Source organism: Lepidothrix coronata, unplaced genomic scaffold (genome assembly GCF_001604755.1).
Source record: "Lepidothrix coronata isolate B3197 unplaced genomic scaffold, Lepidothrix_coronata-1.0 Scaffold43, whole genome shotgun sequence".
Classification (NCBI taxonomy): domain Eukaryota; kingdom Metazoa; phylum Chordata; class Aves; order Passeriformes; family Pipridae; genus Lepidothrix; species Lepidothrix coronata.
The window spans coordinates 2495457-2510362 of record NW_016690223.1 but is presented as its reverse complement, the minus strand read 5'-3'; the positions used below and the strand labels follow the sequence as shown (position 1 = coordinate 2510362).

General features: G+C 37.2%; 1 protein-coding gene across 1 annotated transcript in view; it reads right to left on the bottom strand.

Annotated features, from left to right (window-relative positions):
• Positions 1–249: 249 nt before the first annotated feature.
• The window catches only part of EML5 (echinoderm microtubule associated protein like 5), a 115672-nt gene continuing 101015 nt past the window's right edge, over positions 250–14906 (bottom strand). The window contains 7 exon segments of the mRNA XM_017813864.1: positions 250–8595; positions 8920–9020; positions 9851–10004; positions 11599–11702; positions 12628–12790; positions 13999–14171; positions 14340–14528. Of these exon segments, the coding sequence (XP_017669353.1) occupies positions 8559–8595; positions 8920–9020; positions 9851–10004; positions 11599–11702; positions 12628–12790; positions 13999–14171; positions 14340–14528 (921 nt within the window). The 3' untranslated portion in view covers positions 250–8558.

Below are 14906 nucleotides of genomic sequence, written 5' to 3'. Positions count from 1 at the left end.
TGATGCTGTGCTCCATTTAAAAAGCCTGTGAAATGCCACTTCACTTGAAAGTAAATGCTCTCAGATGTCTCCATTTATACCAGGAAGAAAGAAGATACCTCTCTGAACCTCCTTTTGAAGAATCCTTTTTTCCTACCGGGCCCATTCTGTAATTTTCTCCTTCAAGAAAGTTCCTGTGCCTTATGGCAAAAAAATAATCCACACACATGCCCATATATGTTTAAGTGGTATTAAAATGATGAAAAATGCTGAGCAGTAACATAAATGCACTTTTTTATTAAATCTTTTTTATCTTTTGGGGAACTACATTTGCACAAAAATATACAAAAGAATTTCTTTTTACAAATATTTACATTCAGTATCAGAAAACAATGTTAGCTACATATTTTAAACTTAAATTTGACAAATATAGTCTTGAATTCTGAAACTTAACACTCCAGGAAAGTATTTTTTAAATATTTTTTTTAAATAAAGTACTCAAAGTTCATATTCAAATTTAAAAAAATCTTAATTAATGCAAAAATCTGACATTTAATTTATATATATGTGTATATATATATATATATATACTTTAAATAAACATACAATATTGTTACAGGAATTAGATGTTCATGGTGGAAACCAAAATGGAGTACAGTTAAACCCATGATCCTTATCACAGTAATACATGACCAGACCTTTGGACTAGTTTAAAATACTTTTTTTTTTTTTTTTGTTAAAGCAAGAGGGATTATCTGACACACTCCATAATGAAACAACAAATCTGAACAGACAACTGGATTTTAAGCTTAAAGACCTACAGTAAAATACTTTCTTAAGGTGACCTGACAGGGGAGTGGAGGAGGAGAGGATGTGGTCTGGTGTTGCAGGGGGCATTGGAATGGATTTCCAGATGAAAGACTGCAAAGAAAATAATTTTTTTACAGCATTTCCCAATGCCTTCATGAGCTGTCCCTTGCAGAAATAGCTGCCACCATGAAGCTGTTTTCTGTGTGAGATGAGGAGACAATAATTTGTAAGGGCAGCAGAAGACCAGAACCACCTCCATGGCTGCCCTTCATCTGTGCTGGGTTATAACCTACTGCACAGTGTTCAGTGTGAGAAAAGGAGCTGCTGCTTTTTCTCTGCTAAAAAATAGTGAATTAAAATCAAGCCACAAAGCTGAAAGTGTTTTGTTGGTTTTTGTTGGTTTTTTTTTTTTTTTTAAGGGAACTGTTCTAATGCATTCAGTTAGTTTTTTACATTATTTCAAGTTACCATTGTGGTCTTGAGCATATTCTAATGTGAAATTTTACATTAAAAATGCCTTTACTTTCTTCACAAATCAGTAATGCAGCTTTTCCATTGCTTAATATACTATGCTGTATACCCGTAACTGAACTAAAAAGGAGAAAGAAAGCTTATAATTACCGGACACATCTTAAAACAAACAAACAAACGAGCTATTTCGCACCCGAAACCACAACACCATGGTACGCAGTAGCAAGTAAAGGAAAAACAGACCAGAAATGTGTAAAGTACTACCCAACAGCACCAACATTTCACAAAAGTACAGGAAACCATTTTTATTTCATGCAATTTGTGCCTGTGTTCATGCTTGGTGTTTCCTTAGAAAGGGTATTTACTGGATTCCCAAAGAATACACTGTAGAGCATGTCCTGGGTGCAACTGGCGGTTGAAAAGTGGCATTACAGCAGTACCACTTCCAGCTCAACTGCATGGAAAGATCCCCCCCTCCTCCCCAGTTGCAAGAATTTGCAACTAAGTTAATAGAAAATTAATTTTCAGCAACATAATGCTTGGTATTGGCTTTGTATTGCAAAGCACCCGAGTAAAAGCAAAGCTGTGGTAAAAGCCGACCTCTCTCAGCCACTCCATTGGGAAAAATATCTATTTGGCAGCTGGGGGGGGGTTGGGATAAGGGCTTCTGTGAGAAGAAAGAAGAGTAATAATAGCCAAAGCTAATGGATGAATAATTGGAGAATATTATACGAAAAGGTTTTTTTTTGTTTTCTTTAAAGGCTTTTAATCCTGCAGAAGACTGAAACTAAAATACCCCCCTATTATAGCCCTTCTTCAGAACCGCCAATGCAATGCCTGTTTCAATAATCTACATTTTTTTTTCCTTAAGCCCTGTGTTTTCCCCCATTCTTTTACAAGTGTAGAATGATGTGAATCACACACATCTTTACATCACTGGAACAACCATGACAATAATTGGGAGGACATCTTTAAACACAAAAGACATTTGAAGTTTGTTGGTTTTGTTTTGTTTGAGGTTTTTTTGTGGGGTTTTGTTTGTTTTGTTTGTTTTTTGTTTTGTGGGTTTTTTTGTTTGTTGTTTTTCAATAAGCTCTCACATGACATCTGTGCCCAAACTGAGCAAGATAGATATGTCTATCACTTTGTAGGGTCTTGGAGTTATCTCACGAACAGCAACAGAAACTCAGGAAACTCATATTTTGGCTTATGGAAGAGAAATCCAAAAATACCAAGTATAGAATATCCTGCCTTTCACATCCCAAACTCAGCTATTCACGCACAGGTTTTGTGTTTCTTACAAAGAGTTGCTACGGGTAAAGGTCCAGAAGAACTCTACTGACTTATTCTGCTCAGATATATTTGTAGGCCTACATTACATTCACCTGACTTTGTATATGGAGGCCCATGGCAAGGAATCACCAAAGGAAAATTGAGCTCATATATGATCTGAATTGCCCTCTGCAGTTACCTCTCTCTGTCACATCTTGAGCTAAACGTAATAGAGCCCATGGCTTTGATGTCTGTCCTCTTAAATGTTGTGAATGCCTGGGAACAGAACCAAGAACTGGTGAATAAAGTTTCAGTGGGAAAGAAATAAGAGAGGCAGTAATTGATACAGCTTGGTTATGAAGAGTTTTCTGTATAATATTTCTTTGGTTTAATAATTTTTGTTTAAAGAACATATTTCAGAAGAGGCCTATTAAAACAATCAGTGTTTGGTTTAGGTGAAAGATGAGTAGCATTTTAAAATACATCCTTAAACTCTTTTGCCTGAGCTCTCAGTACAGAGCACTTTTATCTTTATAAGTACTTTCTTTGTTCCAACATGCATCCACTGCCACTGTGGGGGATCTGCATTAGCTGCTGAACCTCAGCACTTAACAGGTGTCCCACAGGAATGGGAGTGGAGAGAGCAACGAATGCGAGTGGCTGCATCATCCCAAAAACAGAGCAAACAAAATTGCCTGCAGCCTTTCCTTGAGCTGTCTGCTGCTCTCCAGTCCTTGCACTTCCAAGGAGACACTGAATACTTTCCATTTGAAACAAGATGTTTGCCACCCACCACCAGCCATATCAATTCTTTGGTCTTGCCTTTCCTTATTTATGAGTGCTCCTTCCTCTGCTTTCCTTTCATTTGCCTTTTCTCCATCTCAAACAATTTCTGGTTTCCTGTTACTGTTTCCTCCACCTTATGTTCCATAATTCCAAAAAGAAGTAGAAATTATAAGTATCATGGAAATTATAAGAATTGCCTGTTGTGACTGTGCTTACACTTTTTGTTGTTGTTTTAAACTGGGGGTGGGGAAGAGAACACATGTTCCATGATTTCCTTTTTATCCTCTTTCTTTCCAAAGAAGTACTGAATGAGTTGGATTGCTGGTTTCACAGTCAATAAATAACAAACAAACAAACAAACAAAAACAAACAAACAAAAACAAACCCAAAACAAAACAGGTGAAGGTATCAAGGTTATGACAGGTTTGCTGTTAGTAAACTGAGAAAGGCATGGCAAGCATCTAGCGTCAAGTAGACTGGACAAAACCCACCTAGTACTTCTTAGTTACAAATTATTTTGGCAAGGAAACCTATTGTGGCTTTTATTCATATTATACACCTAAAACTATTTTTTTTCTCTAAAATGGGATATGCAGAGTTCAAATCTGAAGTCAAAGTTAATTAAAGAGCGAAGCTGAGGATAGTGAAAGAAATGGGCTTGGTCTAACCACACCACAGTGATTTGTATAAAGAATGACAGCAGGCTTTGGCAAGCACATGGATCTATCCACATGAGCAAAAATCAAATGGTGCTAAAAATTTAGGACAAAAGAGCAGATTGCAAGGAAGCATAAAATAACAGTGAGAACAAAAAAAACATACAAATGCAATACAATGGGATATTTACATCACTGATGTGGCAATTTATTTTGTGACTTGCAATCTTACTTCCCTTTCTGTAGAGTCTACAGGATGCTCCACTGTGTCCAAAACACTGACAAGACAACATCTGTCTATAGCTTATGCTAACAGAATTTAAAACAGAAAAATCTTAAAGGATTAAGGCTTGTCACATGACAATGAGATAGGGAACATGTCACCGTGCACTCCATTTAAAGCACTGCATTTGAATCCGAGATCCTTTGCTTGTCACACCACTACAGCAGGCACAGCAAGTCCAACACGGGACTCCAGTGCCCAGCTTTGGAGTCACCCCCATGTGCATGTGGAGACTTGAGCACTGTTGGTGCAACCCAGAGAGCAGGTGAGATGCTGCACAGGCAGGTGCTCAGGGCTTGCTGAAGGGCACTGTGTGTCTTGGCAAACAGGGGGGTTGGAGTGGTTTAGGCAGCAGCTGAAAGAAGTGGGTCATGGTTTTAAACTAAGCCACTCCTGAATGCTCTCAAAGTCCTGCTCTTGGTATTGAAGTCCTTTATTTCAGTCTAGTTTCTAGACTGAGGAGACAACCCATCTGCAATGTGCCTGCTTTCTGATGGTGGGTCAGCATTAACCTGGACTTGCATGAAGTTCAGTTATGCTGCAATGAATCTTGCTAACACTGAAACACTGATATAGAGCAAAGTCAGAAGTTCCTCTGAATATGTGCTTTCCTTCAGCTGTCAACAAGTGATAAAATAGGCTTAATTTTCTGAAATCCTTTCCTTACACCATCTCTTGCTTTCCCTAGCAAAATCAGAAAGTCATATATGACAACTGCCTCCTTGAGAATAAAAAAAAAAATTAGGATTTCAAGTCTAAATGATTTGACATATTTGGCTAATTTGCTCTCTCTGACCTAATTTTCAACTATATTCCTCAGTTCCTGCACTATGGCAACTTTCAGTTCTAAACGTGTTTAATTTTGCTTGCTCGTAGGAGCTGGATTTTCCTCTTTCCCTTTTTTTTAAGCACACTTACAGCTTTCAAGGGCACATTTATTTTTTTAAGTGAAATGCCATTTTATTTTTATTGAATCAGTTTTCTAGTTAATTTCTTTTATTACTAACAATATTGATGACTAAAGATCCCAAAGATGTATGTTTGCTGCTAACCAAAAAAACAAGCTACAGGACAAAATTATCCACTATGAGTGATTAAATTATAAAAGAACTTTCGCCTCCCCTTCCCTGATGTTGTATAACCACAGAAGAGGTTTTCTTCAGCTTCAGGCAGAGCCCTCCTGCCCACAGTTCTCTCTGATGCTTCCAAATTAAAGTTTGTCACTACTCCCTCCACATTCCAGCTTCTTCCCTGACCTATCCTTCAGGGTTCTGTCATCCTCTGCCTTTTATGTGGAACAGCCAGCCTTGAGCTCCCACTGCCTGTTGGAACAGACAGTCTGTTCCCACATACACACGCTTCAAGCATAGGTGGCAACAACGAGCAAGTTACTACAGTAGCATTTAATGTAAACAGCAAATGAGGCACAGTAGCAAAGCACCATCACAGACAAGAAGACCAAAAAAAACCCCACAAAGCTGCCAACTTTGATCATGCTTACAGCCAGCTCTTCTCTTCAGCACCTACAAAATATGCTCCAAATTGTCCTCAGGAAGAAAACTGCAGCTGAGGCTCTGCTCACTCCTCTCCTCAATATTTGTGATCGTTCCCAGCTGGCTGATCTCTATTTACCTGGCAAACCACTGAGTGGTTTTGCCAGGGAAAATACTAGCTACCAATATGGGCTGCAATAGGAGGAACAATGCTGGCAGTTAAGTTTTTTAAGAGTTCCTCAGCTTCCAGCTCCCATCCCAGCCCTTTACAGTAGTGATGAGGTTTGGAAGAGAGTGGAGAAGCACAAGATCTGGAGGTTCAGCCCATCAGCCTTGCAGCTCCCAGGGCAGCCCTGCTGCAATTCGCCCACCCAATTCTTGCTTGTCTTTCACCTCTGGTGTGGCCTTGGGGATTCTTCAGGGCAAAAGCACCAATGGACAAATTATCAGTGGAGAGGCACAGCATTAATGAAGAGGGTAGGGGGAGGGAGGAGAAGAGGACCAGTGACAGGGATCTGAGAAACAAACCTTCTTGATCCACATACCTCCTTCTTTGGGTGAAGGCCTGTGGAAGAGCTCATTAAGTGTAGGATTTTGAGGGGAAAACTCAGAGACAGAAAAATACGGACTTTGATCTGGCAGTCTGAGTAGGACAGACTATGAGGGAGCTCTTAACAGTCATCCATCATGATCCAAGGCAACTTTAAAATAGAGGCAGGATAAATCTTACTTCAAGTCAAGAAGTCCTGCAGAGACACGTTTAATAAGCGATAGAATCACAGCCATAGAATAGCACACTGCAACCTATTTCTCTGGTATAGATAAGATTTAAATGCCAGAGACTAATTTTCATATAAAACAGGCAGGCAGGAAACAAGGTTATGAGATAGATTAGGTCTAATCTCAATTCTCATATGTAATTCCCCTAAAGTAAAAAATGTTACCAGCAAGATCTCCCTGTACGCTCATGACCAAATCCACACAGTGTTTGCTCCTGTAGAATAGCAGCTGCATGACTGGCAAGACTTTGCTAAGAACCATCATGCTGAGAAACCTGATAACTGTTTAGTTCATAAACTTCTTTAAAATAAATATTTGTTATAGCTTGATATATAAAATATATTACCTAAGACAGTCGGGTGACTAACTTTGTAGAACATAACAAGCCTTTTTGAACGTAGGAGAGCACAGAGGTTTGGCTCAGTAACTTTTCTCCTTCTTTTCTACCTGCAAGCCCTCCCATTCCCTCTGTAACCACCATGCACACAAGATGCTCAGAAGAAGAGATGAGGTTTGTTTCTTTTTTACTTGTATCTGGCACAAAAAAATGCAAGAGATGAATAATACCAAAGCCTACCGACAGACCTAAACAAGTGCCACAGCCAAAGCAATGCTGGCTTACAGAGAGAAAGAGAGCTTTATGTTCACAGCAGAATGCCATGATGAGAGCAGTGCTGATAATTAGTGACTTTGTTCCCTGCTATGTTGCATGAAAATTAACTGTCTGTAATGCATCTTTGTGACATGATTTCGACAAACAGCTGATGAAATCTTCCTCACTTGTACCCAAAACATAGCTTTGTTCAGGTTTTTTTTATCACTGAAATGTTTTTCCAACTCAAGAGTCTCAGTTATGTTACAGGATAGAATAAATGCTAGAGATGACAGCAGGTCCATTTAAAGAAGCATATGATTGGACATTTTTTACAATCAGAAGAGAAATCTGAGTAGAGACCTCTCCCAGATAGTCCTAACTCTGTTAAAAAGATCAAATGTACAAAATATAATGCTTGGGAAGTTTATATTCTCTCTGAATCTCCCTTATGATGCTGAGAAAATAAAATGAATTCATATTGCTATGAAATTCTATTTTTGCCACTGGTGACATCCAAAGCTTTATTGATTTAAGAAGACTACAAAATCCTCACCCTAGTCCTCATTTCCAGCATGGAGGCTAACAGCCCAGTCAAGTAATACAGCAATAATCTCTCTTCCACTGAGAATACTTTTATTCACAAGGCAAAAATTGGAGTTAGACTTTTGGGTAGTGGGAAAGGCACTCGCAAAGTGAGCAAATCTATTTTTGCTCACAGAACTAATTTAATGTTTAAGTGCAACAAAAACACTAAATTAGCCATGAAGATCATGCATATCCAACGGCTTTCACCAGACATGACTGTGACCCAGGCCTCTAAATACAGAAATATTTCAGTCCTAAGGAATCAGCTCTGTTATTTTCTGCTTCACCAGATGATGTTTCCTTTTGACCAGCCATAGAAATATAATTTCCATTATAATAATTAAACATTTATTAAAATACTATTTATTTGAGAGTTAATATATTGTCTCTTTCAGTAATAAAATATGGAATACTCTTTTTATCTATGCTATTTAGACCTCAAAACTTAAAGGAAAAACATTCATGCTGAAAATAGATCAATGTACAGCACTAGGTCAGAAATAGCATCGCTTGATTAAAACCCCGGGAACTTGCTGTGATACTGTACATTGATTAACAATTCACTTTTTCCGTTTATCCACATATTCCATTTTCAACATCTGGCAGTGAGTGGAATACAAACCCAGCTTATCTGATACTGAAGCAAATCTAGCAGCCTCAGCATATCTGTGACAGTCCATCCTTCTGGCAGACTCTAGGTACCTGTCTTTCAGAGACAGAGTGCTCTGTGTCTTGGGGCAGCACCATTTCTTACACATGCAGGGCACAGTAGAACGTCACACCGCAATCCTGGGTATTTCATGCCTGGTACTTCATGCAGTGTCCTCTTGCAGGTCTCCATGTCTCTCTCAGTGAGGCATATGCACACATTTCCAAACAAATAAGCTGTGTTTTCAAGCAGATATTAAATATGAAATACGGCAGACTACAATGTTGTTAAAAGAAATGGCTTACACAGCCAAAAGAAAAATTTCAGTTAAAAGTATGATGCTCTGAATATAGATGTTAATGTTTTAACTTATTAAATCTTAACTGTTCGCATTAACATTTGGGCTATTTATTTTGTCACAAATATCCTTCTCTTTATGCACCAACAGGAAAGCAAGCACATGGATAAAAAGTTGAAGGCTGAACTCGAACTTTACATTGTTATGGACTGTCCATCTCTACTGCTGTGTACTTTTGGACAGTAATGGAAAGGATACATACCTGCAGTCGTCCCCTCCAGCACTGACCACGTATCTATCTCCACTTGTAAATCGAATATTAGTTAAGTGGGCAGAGTGACCTAAAAATCGTTTGTGTTTTGCCTGAAAAAAACCCCAAATAACAACAGAATGAGACAGTTTAAATATTCTGTGCCCTCCTGAATCAAACAAGGCATGCACGTTTTTAATCTACCTTTCTATTGAATCACATATTTATATCATTCAGAAGTTATATAGGTTATCGAATGTGAAAGATCTCCTGAAGGAGAACTACCACTGAGCTGCAGTGCAGAGTGAGCTGTCACCAAATGAGAGAGCGCTTGCAAATTGGGAACAATGATCAAGCTGACACAATACCATGAAATATATCTTGTCAAATGATTAACTTGTACGTTTTGTGTAAAATTCTTAACACTGAAAAAAAAAATTAATTGTAATTGTGTGAGCAGTTTACACTGTGCAGTCTCAAACCTTGAAAATTAACAGTGAAAGCAAATTAAAAGAACACTAAAAATTAAAATTATAAAAACAGTGAAACAAACTGACAGTGTTAGTAAAAAATACGTAAACCCTTCATCCATGGAGATACACAGATGGGACTAAAATCACCAGCTGTCTTCCTCATCTGTCAAAAGGATCAAAGATGAGGAAACTACTAAAGGCTTTGAGATTTTCAGTATGAAGGCACTATGCTAATGCAGGCTAGCAGACAATATCAGCATATACAAGAGGTTATATCAAGAGCTCTTGCTCAAAATGGTAGGAAAACTCTGAGGTGAAACATGCTTACAAGACTATGGAGCTAAAGTTATATTAAAAAGCTACAAATTTAGAGAAGAAAATATTTCAATCATATGTCTTCTACAGAAACAAGACAAGACCATAATATCAACAGTACTTGTTGCTGTAAACATGCAAAAACAAGCTCTTACAAATTTTTCAGGACATGGAAAGTCAAACAGTTTGACCATGCCAAAATCATCGCCTGTTACAAGATTGATTCCCGAGTGAGAGACGCAAGCACAGTTTACATCAGCTTTTTCAGCATGCCTGGACCAGATTCCAATTACTTCATCCCCTAGAACACTGAAACAGAACAGCAAAGAGATTCTTTTGAAAACCACAGCAAAAACAAGAGAGTAACAAAATAGAAAGCTGCTCGCATATTGTAACCAGTTCCATAAAAATGAAATTTTGACATTTTATTCTCACACATACATGACTTCTATAAGTTTTATTCTGTAATTAATTTTTGTATCATTCTATAATTGCTTCTGAAACTGATTCAGTGATATAATTCCCTAAATGTTGTAGCCCATGGCAACACTAAGAAGCAGAAGTGAAATCAATAGTACTAATATTGTCCAGTGAGGCATTTACAACAAAAAAAAAAAAGGAAAAAAAGAATAAAGAAAGGACAATAGAAATAGAACGTCATAGCAAAAGCATTAGATGAATAAGTTTCAGATTTTGGAAAATAAAAAAATGTATATTCTCATTATAATTATGCTCTGTTGATTCTGTAACTCTTTTATATCAATTGAAATTTTCTCCGAGTCCACTGAAGATTTAATCATTTTAAGATTTCAGAAAATTGCCTTTGCAAAGCCTTATAAAAAGGCTTTTATTCAGCTCTGCCTACCATGTATATGCATACTTCCAAGAATGCACAGAAACAAGCATTTGTTAATAGGTGAATGATTTGGGAATTTTTCTGTGATTCTTTCCCCTCAATTCAGAGCACAGTACACTACATTCAAAAAGCCATGATTTACATCAGACACACTGAATTGGGTCAGAAAATACCAGTTTCTTGTTTTCGTATCAAAGAGGTGACAAAAACTTATTACCCAAAATAAAAACAGAAATCTAGAAAATGAGTCTTTCAGAGTCCTTTAAATGCTTACAGTTTTAGTTATGTCTTGCAGCAAAGTCAGGATTATTATTGTTTAAAGTGGTTCATATGTGGAAAACTTTCAGGTATTTATTCTCAATTTTTGTCTGAGGGTGATAATTAGAGGACAATTACTGAAAGCAGGCAAAGGAGACTGAAATGAGGCACAAAAAAATCAGATTTGCATAAATAGAAAACAAATTATTTAAATTTTAATTAAAAATAAAATATGGTATCATTCTTCATGTGATATCTTGAAAGAAATATAATAATTTTAATGCATTTAAAAGTACTTTTGCATGCCTTTTAATTTGCAAATGTTAATAGCAACTTTGTTGTACAGTTACAATTAGTCTCATACTATAAATAAACTTGAATTATCCCAGCTGTGTATTGTCTCTGATTTTGATATGTACTGTCTCTGGTTTTGATATGTACTCTCATCACTATTTTGAAGCAAATAGTGCAGTATTCCAGATAATTTGCACAGTGCAATGAAAAAACTACTGAGGTTGCAAGAGTTGCACTGAAGGAGCTAGAGATAGCCAGAGAGTAGAAAGGCACTTTGTGAGAGATCAGTTTTTATCGGACATCCTCACTGTCACACAGCTCACGTCTGATGAGGGAATCTGCTGTGCACTGCCTTCTGCTGTACTGCTGATCTGTTGCCAGAGCAGATGGGTGTGTTAAAAGAAAATATGTGACTGAATGAAGGGATGAAATACGCTTTGAAACAGTAGGTGTTTCTCAAGTGTTTTAACAGGTGCAAATATGTGAATCATTTACCTTGTCCAAGTAGCCCATGTTATTCTGTCAATCACAGCTTGGTCCACAAGCTGTTTTCCTGAAGGCACTTCATACACTTGCCTTTTGTAAGACCCTGTAGAGACCTTTGAGATGACCACAGAGAATTTAGAATAGATTAACTTGTTTCAAAATATGAAAGTATAAATCTAAAGGGCTTTGAAAAGCATTTTCTTGACAGTTATCTCTTACTCCATAAAGTAACTTAGCTATTAAGAAAACTTGGTCAATGAATTGAAAATTCTCAAAAATCCATACACGCAAAAAGCAACAGTGAGAAAGCATAAGATATCTTAACATTAAAATCTCTAATTAATAAAAAACAATTGAAACATCTCACATTCTGCACATATTAATTCTCTCTATATATTGTGTGCTAGTGTGTGTGTACACTCAAATAAGGCAAAATAAATTCCTATCTTTAAAACTGATGCAAAAGCATTCCTCTCAGCCTGTAAATGTTGATTTGATGATGAGAGAAGCTTACTTTTCCTCTCAGATGTGAGTAAAATATAGAAAGCAAACTATACAGAATTTATTTTGATTTTAAGAATTTTCTTGAGCCCTCCTACGGTTGGGAGTTGCAACACCATGATTTTGGTGACGCTCCACAAAGGCTACCACTAAAATGATTTGTAATGCCATTGTTGGCATTACCCTGGGCAGAGTGTAATGGTCAGAGTCCAGGGCCCTACTTGGGCCTGCATAATGACAGACTGTACTCTTTCCTCTTTTAAGATGGTCCATCAGCATCAGAGATAATAAAGCAGAGAGGTACAGTGATTTTGAATCCTGTTTCTCATTTCTATGCTTATTTCTTGTATTTAATCTCCAGGAATACTGTTCAAAATTTAAGGCATCCACTTATCACTACAACAAAGTAACAGTCTAGTGACAGCAACATATTACCAACATTTAGTTACAAAATTTAGAAGTAGTCAAAGGAGAACACCAGCAGAACACCTATTGTATGTTTTTAATTCAGTATCTTGAACAATTAATGATTGATACCTGGAGATAAGAGCTATCGGCAGAGAAGTCCATCTGGATCACAAAACTTGGGATATCTTTGCAATAGCTGATTCGATTTAGTGTGGGACCCAGAGTCAGATCATAAAAATCCACTGCATTCTCACTGGAACCGACTGCTAAGTATCGAGAATCTGGGCTAAACCTGAACAGATAAACACAGGTTGGCACTTACAGCAGATTCTAACATTTGAGGAGCACAGGTACATTTGCATTTCAAGTATCTGCTATCCAGAACCAGAGAGAGGCAGAGTATTTAGTCTGCTAAGCACAATAACTTTTTAAATTAAATTTTCAGGGAACACATATCCAGTCAAAGGTGGTAATAATTTTGGTACAGATGACACATATAAGTGAACTGGGAACATCTCTTGAATACTTCTGTTCATTACCTGATATCATGACCATCTCAATGGTCCAACAACTTGTGACATGCCCCTGATGACTTTGACTCTCAGATACTAAACTTACAAGGTTATGAGCTAGAAAAATTAAATGGTGTAAATGAAGAAAAGCCATAGCTTCTATATGAAATGTACTGAAAAGATGTGAAATCAGACCTTCTGTCTTCACACAGTGGGTTTTTTCCTCCGGTTTTCCTTTCTAGTCTTCAGTAGCTTCCTGAGTTGAAAAAATTCCTCACAGCCCCTTCTGTGTTAGTTTATTTCTGTTCTCTCTGAAACGTACCTTCAGACAGCTTTCTGATTCCAACCACCCCCTAACTCCTGCAAGGTCCCTGTTTGCTCATATTTCTCTCTCATCTCACTTAGCTCTCCAAAAGCTTTCCTTAGCTGATCATGACCAGTTTATCTCAGAGAAGAAACTTCTTGTCCTCCACTCAAGAAATAGGCAAATTTGACTTCTAAATTCTTTCTAACAGACACAACAAAGAGCAAACTGACAGGCATTTCCATTATCTCTCACAATCCATTCTTCATCTCTAAGTTTCTGATCTCAATTTACCTCCTGCACATCATCTCTTACCTCAAGCGTGCTAGCTCGGTGTCATTGGCAAAAGTGCTGAGGGTGCACTCAACACTACTGTCCACACTGCCAACAAAGATGTAAAACAACAACAGCCCCAATGCCAGCCACCGAGGAACACCACCCATCACTGGTGCCCATTCCATCAGTCTTTTTGACCGATCGCTCTCTCTTATCTTCATGTACCTCCTCCTTCCTTTTTATTCCTGGTATCAGAGTAATCACAAAAACTCCACAATTCTCTCATTGATTCCAGCTCTCTGAAATATCATTGCAATGCTCCTCAGAACACAAAACAGTACTTTTAAAACTCAAAATATTAGAGATTTCTAGCATACTGCAACAGGCAAAGGGATTATATTTTCTGACCTGATATCTTGAATTGCTGATCTTCTGTCTCTTTTTTTCCCCCAAATTTTTAGAGAGGTCACAAGCAAGATAATAAATTCTCCATTTTTCATGCCAATAGCTACCATATCACCTTCTGGGCTGTAACAAACAGTACGAGCTGCATGTCCTAAGCTGACTTTGTTTAGCATCTTCTGTAAAGAAATAAAAATCCCAAAATAGTAACTGTTATTATTTGTCCATATTTTAAAAGCACCTTACACTAATAGTTTGTTAACATGATAACAGTATCAGATGGATTATTCTCAGAATACATTAAAAACCAAGTTTCAAGTCTGCAACACTACTAAACAACTACCTACCTTTTCAACAATATCCCAGAGTCTTACTGTGCCATCTTCTGCAGCAGAAAGGAAAAAATCTCTGGATGGATGCGTGGCTAGGCCCCAGATTGGTCCATCCATATGACCATTAATTAGAATGTTACATGCAGCATTTTTCTCTCCAACTTCAATTATTTCAGCATTTCTTGTCCCAACGAGAATTTTCCCCTTGAACAACAGTGAAGGAATTATCTCTGATGTAATATATTAACCACTCATGATGAACAGTAATAAAGATATAATCTAGAGCTATAGTTCTGTCAAGAAAGTTTGCTTAAATTGAGTTGTTAAATAATCAAAGTTATTTTATTTTTTAAACTCCTCTGATTTATTGAAGTACAAAGCTGTATAGAAATCATAATGCTAGTTGAGTTATTGCTTGTAATGATACTTGATATTTGATATCCGAAGTGTGAAAATAGAAAAGAAATAATTAATTAGTCTTTAATAAAAATATATATGAATATTATCCTAAGTAAGACTGACATCTAATGAAGTAGATGTTCTGCTGCAATATCCATTGTAGACACCTTCTAACTTAACCTT